At 43.2% G+C, this 26556-nt stretch overlaps 1 protein-coding gene across 5 annotated transcripts in view; it reads left to right on the top strand.

Annotated features, from left to right (window-relative positions):
* The first annotated feature begins 13684 nt into the window (after positions 1 to 13684).
* The window catches only part of MAK10 (MAK10 homolog), a 43484-nt gene continuing 30612 nt past the window's right edge, over positions 13685 to 26556 (top strand). For all 5 annotated transcript variants that reach the window (XR_015261928.1, XR_015261927.1, XM_086773638.1 and 2 more), the window contains exon 1: positions 13685 to 13838. Coding sequence is in view for 3 of the 5 variants with exons in the window: in XM_086773638.1 (XP_086629764.1) it covers positions 13742 to 13838 (97 nt within the window). In the remaining 2 variants the exon portion in view is untranslated. The remainder of the gene's footprint in view (positions 13839 to 26556) is intronic.

Raw genomic sequence — 26556 nt, forward strand, 5'->3', positions numbered from 1 at the left:
GAATCGATTCAATCTGTATCCACAATGATTTTATTCATAGAATGAAATAAACGAAGGTGGATAACGTGCTCCTACATGGGAGGAAGTGACGCACACCAATGTGGACGTAATTCAACGGCGAGGATGAAGATTAAATGCGGCAAGATCACACGAAGGAGGTCGAAGAAGAATGCACAAAAAAGAGAAGAAGCAGTGTTTATGATTCAGTCGGTCAGTCCCAGTGGCCAGCTTAAATGGGAATGCCATGTGCTTGCGATAAGTGGAGGGCTTGTGCCGTTTCACGACGTGAAGTGCTAGAGTCAGTTCATGACATGAACCATTTGAAGTGTCTCACAGCGTGAAACAATTCTGAGTGTTTCATGGCGTGAAGTAACCCGGACCAATTCAGAGCATGAACTGTCTGATCCCTTATTCATGTAAATTTTGATACCCTATGGCTTCCTATATGCTCAAACACTCAAGGCCACACACTATGCATTCAGAGGAGGAGAATAGTACACATGAAACGAATGAACATGTTTCACGACATGAAAGGCATACTCTTTTACCTTGTACCCACTTGCTTGGGGATGGGTACCTCTTATGATTCTTCTCCATTTATTGCCACGTAAACCAATTGGGTACTTTGGAACCTGTGGGTTTTTGTTGTTGTAACCGCTTTAGTTCAGAGCGAGAGCTTCGGATTTTTCCCGCTATCCAATTGAGGAGTGCATCCACCGAATCCTGGTGAACCTGTTTTATTTCTTGTGCATGTAAGTGCACGTCTTCTTTACCCTAGTCCATAATTTGGTTTAGGTCTTTCTCCTTCGTGGATAACATTGGTGGTGTCACACTCCCCTCTTTACTTGATTGAACATCTTTCTTTCGCCAGACCCTTCTTTGTCACTTGATTTAGCAGTGGATTAGCTTTGTTTGTTCTTGCTCTCTTTTGTTATCCTGAAGGTGCACACAACATAGGGTTTTGGTTGGGTCTTTGGTAACCATACCATTGCACTCCCTTGATAGTAGCCCTGTGCTGCTAGTAAGTCTTTACAAACCCACCGCTTTTGAATGCTAAGTTGAGTGCGGGCTTGCTTGGAATATTGCTTTCTATCCTTGGGGTGCCTTCCTGGTCCCTTACTTGTAGCATGGCTTTTTTGGATGGATTCCCATGTGGTCTTGTGTGTATCACAGTACCCTTGGGCTCAAAGCTGGTTTTTGGGAATCCATTGTTGACATACTAGGTACTTTTGCTGCTTTGCTTGTGGTTTTCTTATATGGAGATGAGGTTGTGACGTGGACGCTTTCTCTGTTATGGCCTCTACTTTCCAGGATTGTCCAAGAATCATCTCTTCCTCCATGGATCCTGTAGGCATGATAAATACCTTTCCAACCAAGGGATTATTTTGGATAAAAATATTAACATTCAAAAATCCCACGGTTTTTGTAGTTAACAAATGCACACTGCGAACTTGTGCATTAGAGGCCTCGAGGTAAGGTTTACCTAGAACTACCCATGTTTCATAGGAGATAAAGTTATGACTTGATCCCGTATCAATTAATGCAATGCTTTTAGTGTGACTCTTTTTCGTAAAACTTTTACATTGAGACGTGCAGGCTCGATGTCCAGGTCTTCTTCGTCAAGCAAGGTGAGTGAAGCCATGTTCACATGTAGCATTTTTCCCTGGAGTTTTTGCTTTGTCTTGGCTTCTTCTAGAGCTTGTCTAATGTTTTCTTTGGCTAGCTCCTTCTTTTGTTTCAGAAGATGCTCTTGTGCAAGCATTTCTTGGGACAGGAGTCCGTACAGGAGTCCGTAATACTTTTTGAGTTTTCTCCCATTGATGTATCCTTCCATTTCTACTCCCTCGATGGTTTCAATTCGGACTGACCCTCAGACACTCTAAAAGGTCCTAACCCTCTGTATTTGAGTTTCTTTTTCTTGGTGCCTCCAATTCCATACATGAGAACGAGGTCTCCCGTTTTCAGTTTCTTGTGTTTCAAGTTATGATCAAACCAACGTTTTCTTCATAATTTCCCGATCATAAGCCTATGTGATGCAATTAGCCTAGTTTCATTAAGTTTTGCCAAATCAACCAATCTCTCGGCTAATGCATTTTCAGTAAGCCTTTCCTGTACTACAATTCGCACGCTTGGAACTAAAAACTCCATTGGCATTATCGTTTCAACACCATAAGCTAGGTAGAAGGGAGTATACCCTGTTGCTACCTTATACAATGTACGATAAGCCCATAGAGCTCTACAGTCAACTTGTGTTTCCAATCCATGCGACTGGCTTCCAAGGTTTTCGTCAAGATAGCACACAAAATCTTGTTGGTGCTCTCTACTTGACCATTTGCTTGTGGGTAATAAGTTGATGATTTGCAATGTACTATAAGGAATCATGTAAGTGTTCAATCACCTCATTAATGAAATGTGAACCCCGGTCACACTGACTAATTCAAGTGGACATCCAAATCTAGAAATAATTTGTTCGTATAAGAACTTGGCTATGGTTTGAGCATCGGCTCATTTAGAGGCCCTCGCCTTTGCCCACTTTGTGAAATAATATGTGGCCATGATCACATGTCGGGCTTGTGATGGATGTGCTACTGGACTAATGGGTCCAACAAAATCAATCCCCCATTTCTCAAAGGGTTGTTTTACAGTTACAGGGTTGTTTTACAGTTACAGGGGTGAGTGGCATCCTATCTTTTTGTTGTGGAATAGCAAATATTTGACATTCCTCGCATCTTTTACAAACTCTATGGCGTCCTCGAATAACGTAGGCCACCATAGTCCCACTTGAAGCACTTTGCGAGTTGTAGCTTCTCCAATGAAATGTCCTCCGGCTATTCCTGAGTGTGCTTCTTCTAATAACATGACAAATTCATCTTCTCGCAAACATCTTTTTAAGATATCATCCTTGCCTAGCTTATACAATTCTCCAACAATCAATTGATAAGGTGCGGCCAACTTAATGAGCCAATGCATTTTATCCTTGTTCAAAGGTCGATCTTGTAGAAAACCATGAGCTAGATAGTCCAAAATTTCCTCGCTCCACTCAGGCACCATGTCAAGTTTGAATAGACAAGCATCATGGAGGTCATTATCAATGCCAGTTTACAGATTCTCCATTTGGAATTCTAGACATATGGTCAGCCAACACATGTTGTGTTCCCTTTCTTTACTGTAACCGTAAAGTTAAACTCCAAGAGTAGAAGTAACTAGCATGTGATTCTTTCTGTGGTGCAAGCTTATTCACCGAATATAATAGGGCCTCATGGTCCACACAAAGAATACAAACTTGTTGGCCCCAGTAAGTAATGTCGATATTTCTTTATAGCATAAACCATGGTTTATTCACCAAATATAATAGGGCCTCATGGTCCACAAAGAATAAAAACTTGTTGGCCAGTAAGTAATGTCAATATTTCTTTACAACATAAACTATGCCCAACCCTTCGTGCTCCATAGGCGGTGTAGTTCATCTCTGCATTATTTAGTTGATGACTTGCAAAGCAAAATGGGCAATCCAATTTGAATTCCCCAAGTTGCACCAATACGTATCCTATCGCAAGATTTGATGCATCGATGTGTACGTTGAATACAAGATCCCAATTGGGTGGCCCTAGAATAGGTGCACTTGCCAGTGCTTTTTTCAACTTATCGTAAAATTCTTTATAGTCCTTAGTCCATTCAAAGTGAATGAGTAGTCTATACAATGGTCTGGCTATTTCAGCATAGAATAAGATGAAACGACAATAATACCCAACGTGGCCCATAAACCTCCGTAAATTCCAAGATCAAATTTATCTTACTCTCACCCATGGAAATACCATTTTTTGACACAATGTGCCCTAAGATTACACCGTGCTTCATGAAATTTTAAAGGGTTTAAGGATATATGATATAATCGACATCACTCAAACACCTTCCTCAAGCAAGCCAAATGTTTAGTCCAACATGAGCGTGTACATAGATCATCAATGAATACCTCCAGCCACTTTTATAAGTAGTTCTTGAAGGCTATGCACATCAATCATTGGAAGGTTGCTCGGGCATTAGTGAGGCCAAAAAGCATAACCTTTATAAGCATATGTTCCCCACATTGTATCAAAGGTTGTTTTGTGCTGGTCTTCTGGTGCTATGGACACACCTGATTATAACCTGAAAACCCATCTAAGAAGCTGTAAGCTTCTTCACCTGCTACCTATTTCAATACATGTTCAGTATGCGGCAGAGTGGGTAGTGGTATTTCCTGGTGGCTGCATTGACCTTTTTGAGATCAACACAGACTCTCAATTTCCCATTCTTTTTTTGCACGATCACAATTGGTGAGAGCCAATTCGTGTGCTCGATTTCATAAATGAAATTTGCATTGATGAGTTTATTAATTTCCTCCTTTACAATCAGTGCATATTTCGAATTCATCTGGTATGGCTTTTGCCTAAATGGTCTTGATCGGTCCATAACCAAAATCATGTGTTGAACCACGTCGAGTGGTACACCCTTCATTTTAGTTTATTTCCAAGAAAAGCAATCTTTGAATTTTGTGAGGAGAGCAATGAGTTCTTGTTCTTCTGCTGTAGTTAAATCCTTAGCAATATAGACAGATTTGGGATCCTCCCCTGGCTCAGCAAGATCAACCTCCTTAACTTTAGCTGGACCGTGTCGTAAGACATGGATAGGTCATCTTCCTTTACCCTTTTAAATGTCAATTGGACCATTTTTGTTCGTCAATGTTGTATGTTTTAAAATGGTTAGACACTAAGAGTAGGTCTAGCCTGTCCTCCTCATCATCTTTTGTCTGAGCCATCGCCTTCTTAGCCTCGCGCTCGGCTTCAGCTAGAGCCTTGTTTCATTTTCTACGTCCTGCCTTCGTGAGTTTAGGAGATTCCGGCTCTTGAGGTATCACCTTATCCTCTCATTTTCCTTCCAGGGTTATCTTACTTAACTCTTCACCCTAGTTCTTAGAAAACTCCTCGTGCACCTTAGTGACCTTGAGATATCTCAGCCACCACTGGGCATCCGTGGGTTTACTTCATAATAGGGCATTTTGTCAAGCGATATACCTCTTTTGTTTACACCATCTCAAGGCATTGGGTGCTGTTGTTGCGGCCTTTTATCCAGAACCGTCCATTCTGGAGGCTTCATCCTCTGTTTCTTCTTCTCTTGGTTGCACATCTACCATGCGTACTAAGGTGGTAGGAATGTTCCCTGATTCAACGTACTGGGTTCCTCTAGAAGGCAACACATCTATAGTAGCAAGCACATGCATCCAGTTTTCACTAAAATCTAGGGGTGGAAGCTCATCAGTTAGCCTCTCCTTTAACTTGCATCTTGAATTCAAGTGCTTGAGTCAAGATACATAATCTCACATGGACTCGTTTTCTTTTTGCTTGATATTGTGAAGCTGAGCCACATGACTCCATCTATCACCACTTCGAGCAAAGCTTGGTATGAACACATTCTTAATCCTAGTGAAGTTGACTTTATCCTTTGTCTTTAAGGTTCGATACCATTGGTGAGCCTTTCCTTCTAGTAGGTTCAATGAAAAAGCATAGATCATGGTTACATCACTTGCTAGCCCACAAGTTGATTCAAAGAACTCTATATGCTGGATGGGGCCCCATCACCTGAGAACTTTTACACAAGCTTGGAAATAATATGTGGCTTTATTTGGGATGGTCTAGATTCCAGGGTGGTGCCTAGTTCCCTAACCATACCTCGGTCCATTTTTGCGGCCATATTTAGCAGATCCACCCTTGTGACTGCATTCAAATCTACGTTTGGATCCACAATTGATCTTCGAGGAGCTACTCCCCCCCTACCTAGACCTCTTCCTCTTCCTGCATTGGTTCTTCTATTTAATTCGGGTCTATGGCTAGGTCCAGCCAACTCCTCGTTGCCTGGCTCATTATTAGCAGCTTCAGCTCACCTTTGTTGGATTAAGAGCTCCATGCCTTGCAAGAATGTAGGATCATTGATCATTTCTTGTATATCTTCTATTGTATAGAGGCAATTGTATAGAGGCAATCCTCACCTTCTACAGATTCCCTAGGTAAATTGTCCTCCTCTTCTCATGTCTCAAGGCCTTCGTCCGCCCTTGATTCCTCATTGATGGGTTATAGAGTTGGTATTGCTCCTTCTGTTATGCCCATCCACTTGTTATCAGTGGCATTTCTAGATGTTTATGGTCCTTTGTCACGTGATTGAAATGGATTTACATTCTCGATTTTCCTCTGTTCCACCCTTGTTCTTTGAGTATCGAGCTCCTGTTTTATAAAGCTCAATAATCACAATTGTCGCTCTGCCTCAACCCTCTTCAAGTCTGTTTCTATTTCCTCCGATGTGGGGAAGAAGACTTGACCGGTCTTGGTTGCACTTTCCTTATCCCTTCTAACCTTGGGGGGTCGTCCCACTGATCCTCACAGTGTTAGTATGCCCAGAGCCAGAAGGTTGGGTTGGTAATTATGGTCTAGTGGTTGACAGGCCCATGCCGCCAAATTGCACTTCATCTTTCGTGTCATGTTGGAGACCAAAAAATCCCCCCATGGCCATATCAAAGATTCCACTAGATCTAGCAGGGGAATATGGTTTTGCTTCCTCTCCAAGGCCAGAGAATCTTAGCCCTTCTTCCATGGACTCTTCGCTACTTGTATCAACAGTGGTCATATTCCTCCAAGCTGAAACACTCAATTGAGTGCTCGCTGAGTGGCCTAAACCAACACTCCTTTGTTGGTAGGAAGAACCTGGGTGGTTTGATGCACTATCGTCAGGAGTAAGGTCGTCTCCAATGAGTTTACCGGACCTCAAGTGCATGAGAGTGTATTTCGACAGGCGAAATCACTACTCCAACTTTTTCAACTGGTTTTCTACCAAATAGTCTTTACCCATGAAACCACAGAGAATGGTTCACATCGTAAAGTAGCAGAGAGCAGTTCACACCATGAAGTAATAGGAAATAGTTCACCTCGTGAACTATTTCTCGCGTTGTGGCAACTGATGTTTCACTTTTTTATTTTTATAGTTCAGAATTACTTCAATTTGAGTCGGATATACCCAAATGGTGCAATTAGAGTATCTCTTTTATAGCTGGTCTGACAACTCTTAATTCGTGAAGTAGCAGTCCGTGAGAGCTTAACTCATGAACTACTAATGCGTGAAGTGTTAGGCCATGAAGGCTTAACTCGTGAAGGCAATGGTTTACGCCATGAAACAAGAAATGGTTCACGTCATGAAACGCTTCACTGTGCTATTTCACATATAAGATTCTTCAGCTTCGTTGTGTCAGGATAAGGCACCCTATTTTTAGCAAGGTAATCCCGAAAATCTTAACGCTGATTGCGAAAGGCGCTTCACACCGTGAAGTAGCAGCAGGGAATGGTTCACGACGTGAACCGTTTTTTGTACTTTCACGTGTTTAACTACCGCGTTGACAAATGATGTTTTGGAATGTCATTTCTCTATCCAATTGATGGTTGTGCTATGGATTGGAAATGCAATGCAAGTTATTAACACAACCAATGGCTCTTTATTTTTGTATTTTTATAATTTTTTAGAAAAAACAGAAAAACAATGTGTCACCCCTACTAGCTCACGATAGCAAGATTGGTGACAAAAGTATCAAAATTGAAAGAAAAAACCAGTGTAGCTTTCTTCTAGGATCTTCCAAGTACTCACCCACACATTTAACACACGATTTTCTGATATTCCTTCTCTACCATTCAAATCGTATCTACACAGTTTCTTCACATTACACCTTCCCAATGCAAAGACAATGATGAATCTTGCATAGTGGGAGCTGAAGCTCTAAGAGAGTGGAAGAAACAAAAGTGTTTCCCCGACAGCGACACCAAAAATGTTACGAGCTACCACACCTCCCAAGATGAAACTCTACACAACTTCAAACAGGAGAAGCAATAGACACAACAATCATTGGGTACTTACCAATGCTTTGAGATCACATCCTTTGAGGCTCCCCAAGCTCACTTGGGAAGCTCCACTCCTCCAAACTCCAACTCCACCTCCACGCTGTCACCGCGCAAAGTCGCTTGCACCATGAATGTAAGGCAACCAACCTCTCACTCTCTCACACACATCCATGCATGAAAGAGGCACATGTACTAGAGCACACTCTCACTCTCTCTCTCTCTCTCTCTCTCTCTCTCTCAAGACAAAGCACAAGAGTTCTCATAGCACAAAGGGGGATTGTGTCATTTCATTATGAGAATTTCCTTTTATACAATTGGCCCTTATTCACACTTGGGCACCCAAAACTTACTAACTAAGGCCTTGGGTGGCCAATATCTCAATACAACTTTTATAGTTCCTTTTCATGACACTTATTAATTTCCTCCAATTGGAGGAGCAACTTTGTTAATGGGATTAATCCAAAATGGGATTAACACTCGAGTGTTAATCCAAAATGGGATTAACACTCGATACGACCCTCTTGTCTCAGATTCATCATGTCGGGAAGTGTAATAGTCAACAAATTCACTGGGGGAGGGTTCCACATATAGCAAATGAAAGTAATGTTAAATAAGGAGATATGCAGGATAGTTAATGGGGATGAGAAAAATGAAGATGCAAAATAGATCGGAAAGCTTTAGCTATCATTGGCTTAAACCTAGGAGATAAACTTATTCATCACATTAGTGAGATAAATGCTTAAGATGCATGGGATGAGTTAGACTGTGTCTTCAGGGCACGAGCTAAGAACTCAGAAATCAACTTCAAAATCCACTTCTATGGGCTGAAGATGGAGTTCAAGGAATCCTTGTGGACTATGTCAACGGAATGAAGAGCATTATGTTTCAATTGGCTAGGATCAAAGCCCCAACGGAGAGAAGGGTGCCATTGCTGTATTATTGAAGAGTATGCCTAACGAGTACTCACCTATTGTAGCCACTTACCATATCTAACACTTCAAAGGATGGAAGCTTCATTATTAGAAGAGGACAAGAGACTCAAGGAGCATGGAGACCCAGGACCAAGAAGTGACCAAGCCTTGTATATCGGCAAAGGAGCACCCTAAAGGAGATGCCATCATTGTGGGAAGGTTGGGCATTTGATAGCCCAATGCACCTAGGTTCAAGGACAAACCCAGAGTCAGAAACCCAGAGTCAGCTGCTAGCAAGGTAGACCATGCTCAAGAGACTTGCTACTCCAAGATCAAACAATCCAATATGGCCATGGAAGCCAAGGAGCAGGCTTTCGATGACACACTTCTCTAGAAGAGAAGGAAGATGTAATCACCATGCACCATAGGCCCATTGTTCCCAGCTAGAAGAGCTGGAAGAACCTTAGTTGCTTTTATAAAATCCTACCATGATTAGTCTACACACGAGAGAGAGAGAGAGAGAGAGAGAGAGAGAGAGAGAGAGAGAGAGAGAGAGAGAGAGAGAGAGCACCTCCATGTATCATGTATGATAGGTAAGAATCAAGGGAGGTAGTGTATCCACATGATTCCCTACTCCTATGAGTTGCCTAGTTAGCACCAAGGGGGGGTGAAAGTTTGTGCACAAGGTGTGTGTGTGTGTGTGTGAACATAGGATATGAATTAGCATGAGAAGTATTGAAAAATATAATAGTAATGGGGGGCACATTAGATGGTTGACATTATGGGAAAGTGTACCTTAGGAATACGAGAATCAAAGGTTGGTGGAAAGCACAATAAATATTAAGGTCCACAAGTCTAGGTAGAGAGAGAATCAAGGAAAATTAGTGAGCTAGAGAGAATCAAGGAAGATGAAGTAAATCAAGCAGGAATTTATGGTGGGCAAATGGATTAAGCTGGGGAGAGATTAGAGGATTTGAGTGCTTACTTTGTGAGCTATTAAAAGATGTATCAAACCTCGATTTGATGAATGAAGAATCGTGAGATTATGATTAGTATCCAATTTTTAATTATGTATAATTAATCTTCATTATCTTGATCATTCTCATGCTTAGTCAATGAATCAACAACATGATGTGGTTATGATCCTCCATAGATTAGCTTTAAATCATCAAATTATCAACACATTTCACATTTCATTTGACTAGTCGTGTCACAGCTCACTCATTGATTTTTATAAAAGGGCTCATGCTAATATGGTGAGCTAGACTCTTGCCTCATGTCTCCTCACACATGGTGTACTCACATCCACATCTCATGCTTTTTTGAGGACTTGTCTCTTGTATCTCATATTTGGTTGGACTCATGGTTTCTTATTTTATGAAATAGATTCACCAAATTTTTGCTTTTATGAAATAAGTATGTTTGGATGTGGATTCCAAGAAGTCCATGGACAATTAGGGTGTTGGGATTAAGGTATTGCTTATGTGTGTGTGTGTGAACCATATCCTATAGTGCGGCAATGAGTGTCTTGTCTGTTTGTGAACCACCTCTTAGAGGGGTATCAAATAATATATAGATATTTGTGTGTGCCTGACATAAGCATTGATGTCATTGTGGCAAACTTGATAACCTATAAATGTGTATGTACTTTCTTGAAGAAACCAAGCAAACTATCACATCATTGAGTTGTGTACTTTACTCTCTCTCTCTCTCTAAGAGCTTCGTTCTCTTTATTCTCTTTCTATCGTGTTGAACACATACTCCTATGTTATGAAGATCTTTCAACCTCCATAGCTTATGACATTCAACAAATGGTATCAAAGCTCCAGGTTGATACTACCTCAAGTGCTAGTGCTATTCGTAACAACCCGAAATTTTTATAATTATACGTATAGTGCACCGCCTTAACATTTGCCAACTAGGTGCCCATTTTATTTAAATGATTATTTGAATGGTAAAGTGCTATGTGCATAAAATCCATGTAATGGTTTTTGATAAGCAAATCAGTTGGCACGGCTAGCGTCCGCATCGGATAACTATCCTAAAATTTTTACGTAATAGTCGTGGGTATGGCCATTACACAAAAATTCAAGGAGAGTCATCCAACACCGATGCTAGCCCTACCATTCAAAAATCATCACAATGATTATATGCACATATCATTTTACCATTCAAATAATCATTGAAATAATATTCTCATGACACTTTTCTACTGTCACCTAGTATGGCCGCTTTTGCCTATTATAAACACTTGCTCATGTTCCTTGACTGTGGCAACTCTAAAGCCACGTAGATGCTGTGTTGACAACCCTTCAGTTGTTTTTCAACACGTGTGAGCCAACAGACCATGCAAGTTAGCTCTATGTGCCAACAACCAGCTCGTAGAAGAGTAGTCGACTTTAAAGAAAGCACTTTCTCCATTGCCTACATCATCGAATCAATAAAAATAACAGCAGTAAGCAAGCACTTGTAGAGATCCAAACAAAGAAGGTTATTCATATGAGAAAATTAACTCTATGTGCCAACAACCAGCTCGTAGAAGAGTAGTCGACTTTAAAGAAAGCACTTTCTCCATTGCCTACATCATCGAATCAATAAAAATAACAGCAGTAAGCAAGCACTTGTAGAGATCCAAACAAAGAAGGTTATTCATATGAGAAAATTAGTTTCTATATATCTTATTCAATTAAAGCATTAATCTTAAATCCCCCATCATTTCTCAAAATTGAGGGCATATATCAAGCATTAAAGGGTTGCTATAACTTGCTAGATCGTCATTTTTGAAAACCCCCATGCCTAGAAACTGTAATTTCAGAAAACCTCTTTTATCTTCCCTATAGCTGTGAGCTCTCACGTATTTATAAATAAGTTTAATGGCTAAGGTTTCTGCACTTGTGAAATGAAGATAAAGTTTCATTTGATTAAAGAAAACCTGTGGGGTTTAGTGAAGAGCACTATGAGTGCAACCTCTTTCTCCAATGCTGATGCAACCAATGAAGAAGATCCCAGAACACAACAAATTTAGAGTAGAGAGTGCATATGCCATCATTGCTTTTGGCTTGGGTGACTATTATTTGGATCACATTTTTGATCTAGAATCACCAGGAGTTGAAGCTAGGGCAAAACTTTATTTTTGCTTTTTAGTGCCAGTGCTAAAAACTCAAAGCGATCTTTGAAAATCACTTTCTTTGAGTTGCAACAATTGAAGATAGGAGAATCTCTTGCTACACATGTCAACAAAATTAGGAGTCTCATGACCCAACTAGCTGCAGTTTAAACTCTAGTAATTGAGGATGTCAGTGCTTCTCAAAAGCTTGCCTGAGGAGTATGACAACCTAGTGACCACCTTAAAGAACATTCGTAATCCTACCGTGGAGGGAATCATTCGTTCTTTACAAGAAGAAGAAAGAAAGAAGAAACAAAGGTCAACATAAGTTATCACAGAACAAGGTTTTGCTGTAAAGACCAAAGGCTCATACAGAGGACAAGCCAAAGGTAAAGCTTGTAGATTATGTGGAAAAATCAATCACTTGGAAAAGGATTGTTTTAGCCTAAATCTTTGTTGTATATATGGGAAAAGCAATCATCTTGAAAAAGATTGCTATTCAAAGAAAACACTACTAATATTGTTGAAGAGCCTTCACTATTGTACTAATGATTGGGCCTTTTAAGTTCATTGTTTGTGTTGTTTTCTTTTGTGTGACATGATCTCTTGTAAATGCTTACCCTTGGGACCCCATAACTGGCATGTGAAACTAGAGCCATGTGATTTATCCTTAATCAAGAAAATTGGCATGAGAAATCATGAGCCTAGATTTATCCTTGACGTAATATGAGGTAATCCCTTTGGGATCAAGATATTGCTTGTGTGCGTGTGTGTGTGTGTGTGTGTGCGTGCGTGCACCACCTCCTAGAGAATGGCAATGTGTAAATGTCTTGTCTATGTGTGAACCACCTCTTAGAGGGGTATCAATAGATATTTGTGTGTGCCTGACATAAGCAGTGATATCATTGGGGCAACATTTGTAGCCTCATTGAAGAAATCAAGCAAACTATCACATCATTGAGTTGTGTACTCCACTCTCTCTCTAAGAGCCTTGTTCTCTTTATTCCATCTCTATCTTTTTGAACACACACTCCTATGTTCATGAAGATCTCTCAACCTCCATAGCTTAGGACATTTAACAAAGGTCGATGAGCACGTATTGAGCGCTTTTAATACTACAATAATTGGGCAAGAAATTTTATTGGAAATTGATGCTAGTACACACTCAACAAAGATTGGTGAGCAAGTATTGAGCACATGTTTGATGCCTGATAAAAAATTCTTTACACATTAACTTAGCTCATTCGTGGAGAAAGCATTTGAATGATTGAAAAGTGCCCGCTTAGCTCATTTTCGAGGAAACTTCCTCATCCTTAGAACTTTGGGCAAGGAGAAGAGTGTAAACAATTGAATATTGGGTGGTTCAATGCAAGGGCTCCCCTTCTTTCTACCAATGTGTAAACCCCCTTGGCAATCAATTGCAATAAATGTTGTGGGAGCTCGGCTCAGCAACTTTCCACATGGGCAGTCAAAGAGTGTTTACACACTAGATGGATGCGAGGAGACGACCCACAAAAAGTTGATGTCCAAGCTCTCAAGTGTGTAAAGGCCCAGCCAACTTGCTGTGCATTCCACGTAATTGATAAGAAAGGGTGCATTCCCACTTGCACAGTAGAAGTGACTAGGTAGTGCCCATTCCAACATTACATGAGACATAACGCCCGCCCAGTGTGTAAGGTCCTTAGAGTCTTTCGGGCACACAGAATATATGTCTCACTGCAAGCTCTTTTGTCCGCTAGGTGTGTAATCGTCCTTACGCTACTTAATTGATCTAGGGCTCAAAGCAAGCGACACAGAGACTTGTCAAAGGGATGGCGCAAGCTCCAACTCCTGAAGCAGGCGACTTGGGTGCCGGCGATCAGACGGTCTGGATCGATGCGTTGAATTTCATCACTGATGTCTGCAATGGTATGTGCATGCTTTTCTGCTTTTTGATTAAACCTACACAATGGTCCACAGCACTCACGCATTCACAACCCCCCTCAACATCTGCCAATTTTTCATTTATCAAGATGCAGTTAACAATGTTGGAACTAAGATGTCAAGTAAGCGTAGTACCCTTCAAAATCACAGGCACAGGCATGTAGTTTCCTGTGATCATATGCATAGGCGTGTAGTTTTCTGTGGTTAATCATAGGAATAGAGTTTTTGATGGTTAGTGGCCTTGTCGGTCATTTTAGAGAGAGGCAAAGTTCTTTACCACCCCTGGAGCGAGCATCAACACAAGCAACAATTTGCACTTTGGATGTATCACACTTCCACAGTCACAGGTTGAATTTTACACAGAAAATAGCACATCTTACATAGCAATTGTTGAAACATGGACTACAAAGGTGGTTGCTATCTCGTGCTGCGTTTAGCTGATTTGTTGGAGGCAGGGAAATAAAGGAATATTGGGTTGCATGAGGAACATGGGGGACGAGCCAATTTCACCGGTGGCTGGGCATGTGAAAGGCAGCTGTTTGGGTTCCCCTGTTTCAGTAGTCAGTCTAGCTTGTCCGGCCCTGGCCCCTTAGCTCCCTTTTGGAGCGGCAGAAATCTGTTGAGAACCTGCAGCAAAGTGGAGAGGATCTTAAGTACCTACAATTCAATGAACTTATTGTGAGATTGGGTAGAGAAGACCAGGCTTACTGCTCCGCTCTCTGTGTGGGACTGCATAGAGCGCACAAGGAGGGGTTTGTTTCCAAGCTTTTGCACAAGGTACTAGATGCCATGAGAATTGCATGGAAGGCTCCCTATATTGTCTTATCAACACGAGTACCTGCAATCGTATCTTCTCTTGACAAAGCCCCTGATCAAGCACCTCATGATGAAGTATGAGGCATTGATGAGAATCCTTGTTACAAGCAACGTTTGAGAAACCTCTTACCAAAAACTACTATGAAAAAAGCCTCCTTTTCGAAAGTCACTAAAGCATACCCATCCCCTAGTGCACGTGCTTAGATGGATTTGCAAAAGTCTTCGTGCGAAATCCAAAACAATTTTTTGAACATTGATGTTTCCTAAACTAGTGTACCCCAAACATCCAACGTAACCATTATAAACCCACATGAAAAGGTACCAACACATTTAAATACTTCATAACAAATATGCATTATATTACGAAGTCCAGCTGGGTTACAAAAAATAGAGAGTGGGACTGCAAAATTTCCCTCCAAAATACTGGAGCATCTTCCATTACAAAGGACAAACATGACCCTATCAATCTACATGGATGCATAACTTTGAATATATATTCATAACGGAGGCATGAGCCTGTCCCACATAAGCCCAAGTCTCGCCAGTAGGTTCACACGATATACGTGATCACTCGGTTGCATCTTCACTCCCAGATTTTGCACAAGTGTGGCTTTAACGAAGTTGTGAGTGCAACTAGGGTCAAAAAAGATGTGTACAGTCTTCCCTAACACTGGCCTATACATGCATATCAAGTCGTTAGGACTGAAGATTGCCATGTTGAAAACACATTCCATGCAAGTACTTTGACATAACTAATAATATCTACGGAAGAGCTCGAGGGTTATTTCGACTTCAGTCAAATGAGTTGCCTTGGTCTTCGCCTTCAGACAACTCGCCTTCTGACCGCAAGAGAAACACCTGCCCTCCCAAGTATTCTGTGTATTCTTGAGTTCTCTCCACCATGTTAGGGCTTTCCCTGTCAGGAGTCCCCTAACCATTTGCAACTTCTGAGCTTCTGGGAACGGGTGAAACTCAAAGTGTATGTTTCAGCAGTTGAGCCAAGAGTCAACCACCTCCTGGGTCCTCTCCTTTTTCTCACCTGCAAAAACCTCGGGCGCGAACGAAGGAGCTAGTGCTGCCGGTCCTGTAGGAACCGTTCCACCAATCACCGCTCGTTGAAGTATAAACCATTTGATCCCACAAAAGCTGGATCTCTTCTCAGAACTTTGCTTGGAGTTGAGCCATTTGCTCCTTGAAATATGTTGTCAACCCCCTCGACCACCTCCTATTGCACCTCCAGGTGTTCCGATGACCCTTGAGGACTATCTTCCTTATGGTCGGGAACATCAACAACAAAGTGGGCGAGATATCAATGTGACCAATTCTGAATTTTTTTTCAATAAAAAACATCCCCATGCTTGTTTATAATAAAAAATAGCATAGCTTTGTGATGTAATAAACACAATAACCCTATAAGTGGCAAAACGAAGTTTTTCTTGCTCCCAAAAAAAAAACTGGTCACCACCCTTTGTTTTCTATCTCTTTCTATATGCGCTGACCAACTGCCGTTTGCCTGCTCAGCCCATATGCGCTCGGCTGGCTGGCCTCTGTACGGCCTATCTGTAACATGTATGGCCTGTTCTCCAGTCAGTGGATGGCCTGAGGCTGCTGTACAGCCTGGTCCAGGCCTGCTGTGCTGTGCACAGAAGCCCTGCTGGCCTGACCAGGCTGCTGTCCTGCGCAGCCCCTGTGTTGGCTGCTGGCGCACAGCCATCTGTGTGACTGCAGTCTTGCTGTGTGCTGTAGGTGCCCTAATCCAGAGCTGATCCTACGTTGAAACAGCCGCCCGCTGGCCACAGAATTTGCACGTGGTGCCCACTTTTGTCCTACATGACCGGCTGGTCGCTGACAGCCCATGCAACACCATGACAACAGTACAAAACTGCAGCGCTTCTAAGAGAGGAACAACTAGGGTTAACCAGGGCTTTCCGGGGACAATCTTGCCCGCCGGCATGCATACAAATCTCCCCTTTCTCCTCCCTTCTCTCAGAATCCACATGCACCTTACCTTGCCAGCAAAACCTGAAAAAGCACCTACTTCTTGCAGATTCAAAATGAGATATGGTGACCGAGAGATACCTGGCTTAGGCAACCTTGATAAAACACGACGACACGCAAAGGCTTGCTCTGATACGGACTGTGAGATCCCTCCCAGATTCAACCAAATGACCGATTCAGCCGTCTGGCTCTTGGAGATCAGCGTTTCATTGCCCACTTGGAGATTGGACTGCAGGCGGCCTGTTTTCTACAGGACAGCACTTGTTCATTGCTGCGTTTTCCTCTCCAGTGGTTCTTTCCCTTTGCAGAGGGGGCTTGTGGTGTTGCAGGCTTTGGTGGCACTCTTGGTACCTGTGGAGGACACCTTTTTTTTTTCTTCAGAGTTTGTGCATTTCTTGAGATTGAGCCCAAGCTCTTGTGATGGCTGCTCCCACTTCTCTTCATATGTTTGCTGAGTCTGCCAAGTTGGATGGTTCCAACTACACCCTATGGAAGGTGAAGGTGAAATCGGCCTTGCGTGGCGTGGATCTCTGGGATTGGCTTGTTACACCAGCCAATGCCACCCCTCCCACCCTTGCTTCCGGTGGTGTGACTCAGGCACAGATTGATATTTGGCAGTCGAATGATCGACGTGTTTTCTCCTTCCTGATGTTGAACTGTCAGGATGCTGTTCTCTCTCATGTGCGTACAGCAGATGCTGCACATGAAGTTTGGAAGGCTTTTGCATATCTCTATGAGATTAAGTCTTCGGGTCAGATTTTGGCATTGGAAAAGCAACTTATGAACTTATCAGTCTCTGCGTTTCCATCGTTATCTGCTTTCATCTCAAAGATGAAAGATCTCCGGGACGAGCTTGCTGTTTGTGGCAAGGACATCTCCACAGAGGATATGGCTATTCGGCTGCTCTCCAAACTTCCAGAGAGGTTTGATGCATACTTTCAGTCTCTGGTTTCTTCTCCTCGTCCTGTTCCAGTTACTTGGGAAGAAGTTCTCCCCTCCATTATGCAGATTGAGTCTCGCTTTGAGGAGCGGACTGGCACCTCCGGTGGCCCTGATGGAGCTTTGGCAGCACGAGATAAAGGGAAGTCTCAACAAAAGAAAGGTAAAGGGGGTTCTGATAAGAACTCCAAGGATTCCGATAAGGATAAAGACAACAAATCTTCAAAGAATAAGGACATTGAATGTCATTATTGTGGCAAGAAGGGTCACAAGTCACCCCAATGTCACAAGAAGAAGCGTGATGAAGCAGCAAAGAACTCTTCCTCAACGGCGGTGTCTCAACCCAAGAAGGATGATGGAATTCTTCTCTTAGCAGGTACTCGGCGTATACTTGCTCTTGTGACTTCTCAGTCACGGTCTTGGATTGTTGATAGCGGTGCTACTGCTCATATGACACCCCATCGAGATTGGTTCGAGGACTTCACAGATCAGGCGAGATCACTCTGGGTGATTCTTCTTCTGTGCCAGTGCATGGTCATGGCACTATCCCCATCTTCCGTTCTGACGAGGACAAGAGGTACTTCTCTGACGTTCTGTATATTCCAGATTTGGCTTTTAACCTTTTGTCAGTGAGTGCTCTTACAGCTCAGGGTGCGGAGGTGATCTTTTCTCGTTATGAGATTACCATTCGTGATAAAGCGACTGGTAGCAGGGAGTCCAAGATAGTGGCCTCTACAAACTGACCGCTCTGCTTTCTTCTGGTGCTTCTTCTGCTCTTTGGCATGCTCGGTTTGGCCATTTGAGCTATCAGCTTCTGAAGCGAGCTTCGAAGGATGGGTTGGTTGATGGATTACCAACCATCAAGGCTCTGTCTTCTGCTTGTTCCTCTTGTTTACAGGGGAAGCAGCACCGAGCCGCCTTTCCGAAGGAGGCGACACACAGATCTTCGACATCACTTGCTCTCATTCATGCAGACTTATGTGGTCCTATGAGTACCGCGTCTTTGAGTAAGGCGTTGTACATGCTCGTGATGGTGGATGATTTTACCGGATATACTTGGGTTTTCTTTCTGAAGACCAAGGATGAGACTTTTCATCACTTCTGTGATTGGAAAGCTGAGGTGGAAAAAGAGACCGGTCACTTGGTCAAGGCTCTCAGGACCGATGGAGGGGGTGAGTTTACATCCCAGGAGTTTCAGCAATATTGCAAGACACATGGCGTTCGGAGACAGCTTACTACAGCATATACTCCATCTCAGAATGGAGTTGCCGAGAGGAAGAATAGGACCATTATGGAGATGGCCCGTGCTATGCTTGAGCATTCTTCATTATCTCGACGTTTCTGGGCTGAGGCGGCTTCCACTGCTGTCTACATTCAGAATAGGTCTCCTACTGCTGCTCTTCCCGACAAAACTCCATATGAGGCTTTTCATGGTGAGAAGCCCTCCGTTGTTCATTTCCGGATATTTGGATGTACCGCGTATGTTCATGTGCCTAAGGAGCACCGCTCCAAGTTGGACTCGAAGTCTCAGCGCATGACTTTTCTCGGATACAGCACTGTGTCCAAGGCATATCGTCTTTATGATCCTCAAGCCGGTAAAGTTGTTGTGAGCCGTGATGTGGTGTTCGACGAGACTCCTACATCTTCAGAGGGGGGTGGTGAGCTTCTTCTTCCTGCACCTCCTCCTCCTACTCCTCCTCCTGCTCCCGCTGTTACTGTTACACCTCCAGCTGAGGATTCTCAGTCAGATGATGATGACCCTGCTCCTCCTCCGGCGAGTTCGAGCAGATCTGTACCTGGTTGGTATTATCAGACAGTTCGTGACTCTGGGTTACGTGAGCTTCCTTCTGCTCCTCCACCTGGTTCTCTTCGACGTTCTTCCAGAGTTACAGGGAAACAAATTCATGAGGGCAACATGTTTGTTAATTATGCTCTTATGTCTACAATCATTAATGGTCCTTCTGATCCCACTTCTGTAGACGAGGCTCTTTCACATGAGTCTTGGCGTCATGCTATGCAGATAGAGCTGGATGCTATCGAACGGAATGGCACTTGGATTTTGGTGCCTAGGCCTCTGCAGCGTAAGGTGATTGGTGTGCGTTGGATTTTCAAATCAAAGTTCTGAGCTGATGGCAGCTTGGACAAGCACAAGGCGAGGTTGGTTGCCAAGGGTTATGCTCAGCGCCTTGGTGTCGACTTCGATGAGACCTTCGCTCCAACGGCCCGGATGACTACCATTCGCACCGTTCTTGCACTTGCAGGACATCATAGATGGCCCGTTTTCCAGATGGACGTCAAGTCGGCTTTCTTGAATGGAGAGCTTACACAGGAGGTTTATGTTGATCAGCCGCCAGGATTTGTTGTTCCGGGCAAACAGGATCATGTGTACCGGCTGAAGAAGGCTTTATATGGTCTAAAGCAGGCTCCGCGGGCTTGGTACCAGCAGATTGATGAGTTCTTTCAGAAGCTCGGCCTGTGCCGTTCTCATGTAAATTCGAACCTTTATATCCTCCTTGAGAGGGGGTTGATTGTTATCATTGTGGTCTATGTTGATGACCTCATCTTTACAGGTTCTTATTCTGTGCGGATCCGTTCTGTTATGGATGCTTTGGAGACAGAGTTTGAGATGACGGATCTGGGCCTCTTGCACTATTTTCTTGGCTTTGAGATTTGGCAGACCTCGAAGGGCATTTTCTTCTCTCAGCAGAAGTACACTCGGGAGATTCTCGACAGATTTCAGATGACTGGGTGCAAACCAGTATCTTCTCCTTTGGATATTGGTGAGAAGCTTTCTTCACTTGATGCTTCTCCAGGGACTGATCAGGGACAGTATCGGGTTCTCGTCGGTTGTTTGGTATGGTTGACCTACTCCCGATTGGACATATGCTTTGCAGTCAGTTTATTGAGTTCCTTCTCATCCAAACCCCGTCAGCAGCATTGGCGGTGTGCTCTCAGAGTTCTTCGGTACTTATGTGGCACTCTGGATTTTGGCATCTTTTATGGCCAAGGACGCACTCTTGTTGGATGGTCTGACTCAGACTGGGCTGGAGATCCAGATACACGGCGTTTGACCACTGGTTGTGTTTTTTCACTTGGGTCTGGAGCCATTTCTTGGAGCAGTAAAAAGCAACCTACTGTGGCGCTTTCCTCTACCGAGGCGGAGTACCGTGCAGTTTGTTATGCTGCATGTGAGGCGATATGGTTGCGGAGATTATTGGAGGAGCTTGGCTGTCCTCCTACCGGATCTACTCTTCTTTGGTGTGACAATCAGAGTTGCATCGCCATCGCCAAGAATCCTGTGTTTCATGCTCGTATGAAACACATTGAGATTCAGTATCACTATGTTCGTGAACGGGTTCTTGCTGGAGATTTGCGTTTGGAGTATTGTCCTTCCACGGAGAATGCTGCAGATTTGTTCACCAAGCCGGTTTCTCGGGCTTCCTTGGCTCCTCATCTTCGGATTCTCGGAGTTTGTTCAGCATCTGGTGCTGAGAGGGGGTGTTAGCACTTTCATCCCCAGTTTTTGCTCTTTATGGTGTCCATTTGGTCCCCTTTTGTATGGCCCTTGCTTGTGGGCTGGCCACCCCTTTTTTACTATTTTTCTGGGATTTTTCCCAGCCATTCTGGCATTTTTCCAGTGAGCCATGTCCAACAGCTCCAGTCGGCCTGTTTATGAGCTCCAGTCGGCCAGCTCTTCCCCACTATAAATAGTGGGTGCTAGCCTCTCATTTTTCATAGAGTCTTGTACTTATTTGCTCCCTCACTTATGAGACTATCACTGTCTCTTGCTTGGGACTGTTTTGGTTCAGTATATTCAGCATAGTTTGCTCCATATCTCTCTCTCTCTTGCACTCTCTGTTCAGCACATTCTAGTGCCACTCTGCTTCCGCTCTGTGCACTCTTTCAAGATCAAGAGCCAACTCCATGACGGAAGGAATCACAATAACCCATATGTCACTTATATAGTGACTACTGCCGTTATAAATAATAATCCAATTATAAATAGCCAGTAGTAACCATGGATTATCACTAATAATGAACCCTAGCCACCCGTAACTTGCTTATGGCCCTTCCCTAATAGGGTTCCCCAATCCCGACCAGACGAGGCCCTAATCCTGAGGGTTAGTACTAGGTTCATAACCTTGCCTATCTTGGCTTAGCCTTATTTACATGCAAAATGAAATCTACCTGCATAGTTGTATGTGTTGAGATTCAGGGTCTCATGTGTATGTCCCCTCCTATGTGTGAACCCCTGTTTGTGTGTGTATATCATGGTCACCATGAAACGTGTTTCAAGTCTGTTGAAACCTTGAAACACTGAAACGCGTTTTGCGTTTCGTGAAACCTTGAAATGCCATTTCTAAAACACCGTTTCGTGTTCTTAGTTTGAAGTCTCTCTCTCTCTCTCTCTCTCTCTCTCTCTCTCGTGACCACAGAGACTTACATATGTACATATGCACGTACGTATATACAAAAATACATACATACGTATATACATATATTTACATTTATATGTATATGTTTGTATGTATGTATATGTGTGTGTATCTATGCATTTGTAATTATATGTGTATGTATGTATGTTGGGTGTGTGTGTGTGTATAGCCATTTCGATAAAGCGTTTCAATAAGCACTTGTCGAGGGGTGAAACGTTTCAGTGTTTCTTGCCCCGTTTCAAGGTGAAACATTTTGGGGTTGAAACGTTGGTGGTGACGTTGGACTTTGTATTTGTGTGAACAACCCCTAATTATTGTTCTTCTAGTGTGTGAACACATTCTTATAAGTGGATAAGATAAGTGTGCCATGTGGCATACACTTATCAGCGTGCGACATTTGTATGGGTCAAAAGATAAGGCTGCAAGTCTCTCTTGAGCTTTGTTCAGGATTGCAGTGGGCTTCTCAAGACCTTGGAGCTATCACTAGATATGGGAAGCACCTCTTGGAGTTGGGTTCTTGGCATGGTCTCGTTATTTATATCGAGATGGCACTGCTTGGTGAGTTTCTTTCATCGAAAGGTATTCAACGACAGACAACAATTTTTTATACTTCTCACTAGAATGGAGTTGAGAGGAAAAATCAGACCATGAAGGAGATGGTGAGATCTTTGTTGCATCATTTTGGTCTTCTTGCCGCGTTTTGGGGAGAAGCTGTGGCTACTTCTCTTTATCTCATAACCTGCTCACTCATGAAGGTGGTTGACATGCTGACACCGAAGGAGGCATTTTCTGGATATAAGCCATTTGTATCACATTTTGGTGTCTTTGGTTGTATTGCTTTTGTTCATGTCCTAGACAACAAGCGGACTACACTTGCTCGTAAGTCCAAGAGAATGATTTTCACAGGCTATAGCTCGAGATCCAAAGGATACCGGTTTTGGGATCTGGATGCGGAGGATATTATCATATCTCGACGAGACATTATTTGGACTTGATTCTTCTTCCATGTCTTCTTCGGAGCAAATTTTGGACCCATTTCCAGCCGATATTGGAGAGTTTTCTCATCTACCATAGAGAGCTTCTTCTCCTGCAGCGATTCCGGTGTCTTTAGCACCAATTCAGCTCATTGTACCCTCTGTTTCAGCCCCGGTATGTTGTGTCCAGCCCCTTACATAGAGCTGGATTGCCTCCTGCATCTTCTCCATTAGTATTTGCAGCCCCTCCATTATCTTCTCCACGTTTGGCTGTTGCTTCTTCATCCACTGTTGTCTTGGATGTGTCCATTTGTGCAGCAGTACCTTCTTCTTCTTTTAGGTACCTTCTTCTTCTTTTAGATTTGAGAGGAGGTTTGGTCCACCCCCATGGGTCCAGAAGTTATCACAGGACCGTGGCCTTTCTGATAGCTAGTTGCATTCTCAGGCATTTGCACTGTCTTCTGAACCTCGGAAATCGTCTTGGCTTGCTTCTTTTGGTCATACCAAAAATTATGAGTATCTTACAGGATATTAATGAGCCCGAGACTCCCAAGGAGACCCTTGCTTTGCCGCAGTGGCGATAGGCTATGGAAGCAGATATGGCTTGCTTCTTTTGGTCATACCGAAAATTATGCTCTTATGAGTATCTTACAGGATATTAATGAGCCCGAGACTCCCAAGGAGACCCTTGCTTTGCCGCAGTGGCGATAGGCTATGGAAGCAAATATGTCTTCTATCGAGCGGAACAAAACTTGGGAGTTAGTTCCATGCCCATTACATCGGAAGGTCATCGGTGTCAAATAAAATTTCAAAGTCAAGTTTCATTTTGATGGTACTTTGGATAAGTACAAAGCTCGCCTAGTTTCTCGTGGTTATGCTTAGAAAGCTGGCGAGGACTTTGATGAGATGTTTGCACCTACAACTAGGTATACTACCATTCGGATTGTTTTAGCCTTGGCTGCTTATTTTGGAGCCTGTCTTTCAGATGGATGTTAAAGTTGCCTTTCTGGAACGGAGTTTTAGAGGAGGAGGTATATGTTGAGCAATCTCCAGGATTTCAGATTTAGGGACACACAGATCATGTTTATTTATTGCGGAAGGCTTTGTATATGGTCTTAAACAGGCACCCCATGCTTGGTATCAGAACATTGATGTCTTCTTGATTTCAGCTTATCCATATTCAAACCTTTATGTCTTTCTCTCTGATGGTGATATTTGTATCATTGTGCTATATGTGGATGATCTCATCCTTATAGGATCTACTTTGCAGTTGGTCACTCATGTTCAGTCTCAGCTTTCATAGCAGTTTGAGATGATTGATCTTGGATTACTTCATTACTCTCTTGGTCTTCAAGTATGGCAGCGTGATGATTGCATTTTCGTTTCTCAGGAGAAGTATGTGTGCAAATTGCTTTCTCTTAATGGTTTGATAGATTGTACTTTGCTCTCTTGTCCCATGGATCCTAGTTCCAAGCTTTCAAAGGAAGATGATTCTCCTTTGGTTGATTGTACCTAGTACCGGCAGTTGGTTGGTTCATTGTCCTACCTTAACAACACTCGTCCGGATATCTCTTATGCCTTGAGTATTCTTAGTCAGTTCTCCTCTGTGGCTCGACGGTCTCACTGGCAAGCTGCTTTGCGGGTTCTTCGGTATCTTCGTGGCACATCAAGTTATGGTATCACTTATTCCAGTGGTTTTGATTCGGTGGGATTCACGGATGCTGATTGGGCTGGTTATGTTGATTCTTGGTGATCTACTTCTGGATATTGTTTCCTGCTTGGATCTGGAATGGTATCTTGGACGTCCCTAAAACAGAGGACTATTGCTACATCATCTACTGAGGCTGAGTAGAAGTCCTACCTTCTCTCCATGACTGAAGCTCTGTGGATTACTTTGGTACGAAACCCAGTGATTCGTGGTCGATCCAAACATATCGAAGTGCATTATCATTTTGTTTGAGCCTGGATTGAACTTGGTCTTCTTCGCTTGGTGTATTGTTCTACCAAGGACAACCTTGTAGACCTCTTCACCAAACCGCTCCCTCCTGCTTCTTTGGAGGTCTTACTTTAGCGTGCAGGCGTTGGTCAGCTCATCTGGTGCTGAAGAGAAGGTGTTGGAAATATTGTTCATCCCCAAATGGACTCCCTGCATGCTTGTATCTAGCCCATTTAAGCCCATTTATAAGGCACTGCATTGCATATGTTTTTGCTATTTTTTGCACCATTTTTGGGAGCCTTTTTTAAAGCATTTTATGGACTTTTGTCTTGGTTGGCTTGTAGGACCTGGCCAACCAGCTCTAGAGGACCTATATAATAGGTGCCTCAGTCCTCTTCATTATTATCTCCCTTTTCAGCTTTGATTTGTATGTACCAGCACTCACGGGCCTCCCTCGTGCTTTACGTTCAATCGTATTTAGGCTCTTGATCATCTGCAATCTACTGACTACACATATATGCTGTTTTATTCTCTGTTTTCAGATTTACAGCAGTAGCACATAAATTTCACAGGGCATCCCTAGCAGGCATACTTGTGTCTATTCTCTTATATGCTGATGATATAGGGCTTATTGCAGACTCACAAGAGGGACTACAAAAGCACATGGATGCCCTACAGGACTTATATTTGTCAGTTAACCTTGGGAAGACTAGGGTCCTGGTCTTCTATGCTTTCCCTAGTGTGAGGAAACATAGAGAGATCATCTACATGGGCAGTCGGGTGGAGGTAGCAAACCCATGTCTACTTGGGGTCACTTTCACGAGCTCCGGCAGATGCTTCTCCATGAGATAGGCATCACAAGACAGACTAACTAGGGGATGCGCTGCACTTGCCCTCTTAGAGAGAGAGAGTGCTACTAGACACACTTCCAGGAGCCTAGGATGAAGGGCTGGCTTTTTGACACACTAGAAACTCTGACGATGATGTATGCATCCCCATTCCGGGCACACTTCCTATGAGAGGTGGAGGCAACCCTATCTCTTTTGAAGAGCTGGTTGGGTTACTCCTTCAGAAAGAGGAGAGAAGGAAGAATAGAGTGTGAGGAGATGCTAGTAGAGAAGACCAAGCCTACTTGTCACCACTACTCTCAATTCCTTGCCTCCTTGCTATCAAAGCCTTCACACTTCCTATGAGAGGTGGAGGCAACCCTATCTCTTTTGAAGAGCTGGTTGGGTTACTCCTTTAGAAAGAGCAGAGAAGGAAGAACAGAGCACGAGGAGATGCTAGTAGAGAGACCAAGCCTACTTGTCCAAGGGCAGAGACAAAGTGGACTCGTCAGGGTGACACCAAGAAGAAAGGAAAATGTCATTACTGCCACAAGCCTAGGCACTACATCAATGAGTGCTATAAACGACTTGCCAAGCTGAAGCGTGAAGATGAATTGGCAAACTCTGCCACCCTTTCCTCCGACGAAGCAGCAAGAAGATAGTCGAGGACGACTGGGCTTTGTAGCCACATTATCACTATGGGGGGGGAATGCTGAATATTAATAGTGATGAATGTGGGAATATACAGGTGCTAGGTGGTTGTATAAACTAGCACCT

Source organism: Cibotium barometz, chromosome 34, assembly GCF_041138505.1.
Source record: "Cibotium barometz isolate CiBa-2024 chromosome 34, ASM4113850v1, whole genome shotgun sequence".
In the NCBI taxonomy this organism is placed as follows: Eukaryota; Viridiplantae; Streptophyta; class Polypodiopsida; order Cyatheales; family Cibotiaceae; genus Cibotium; species Cibotium barometz.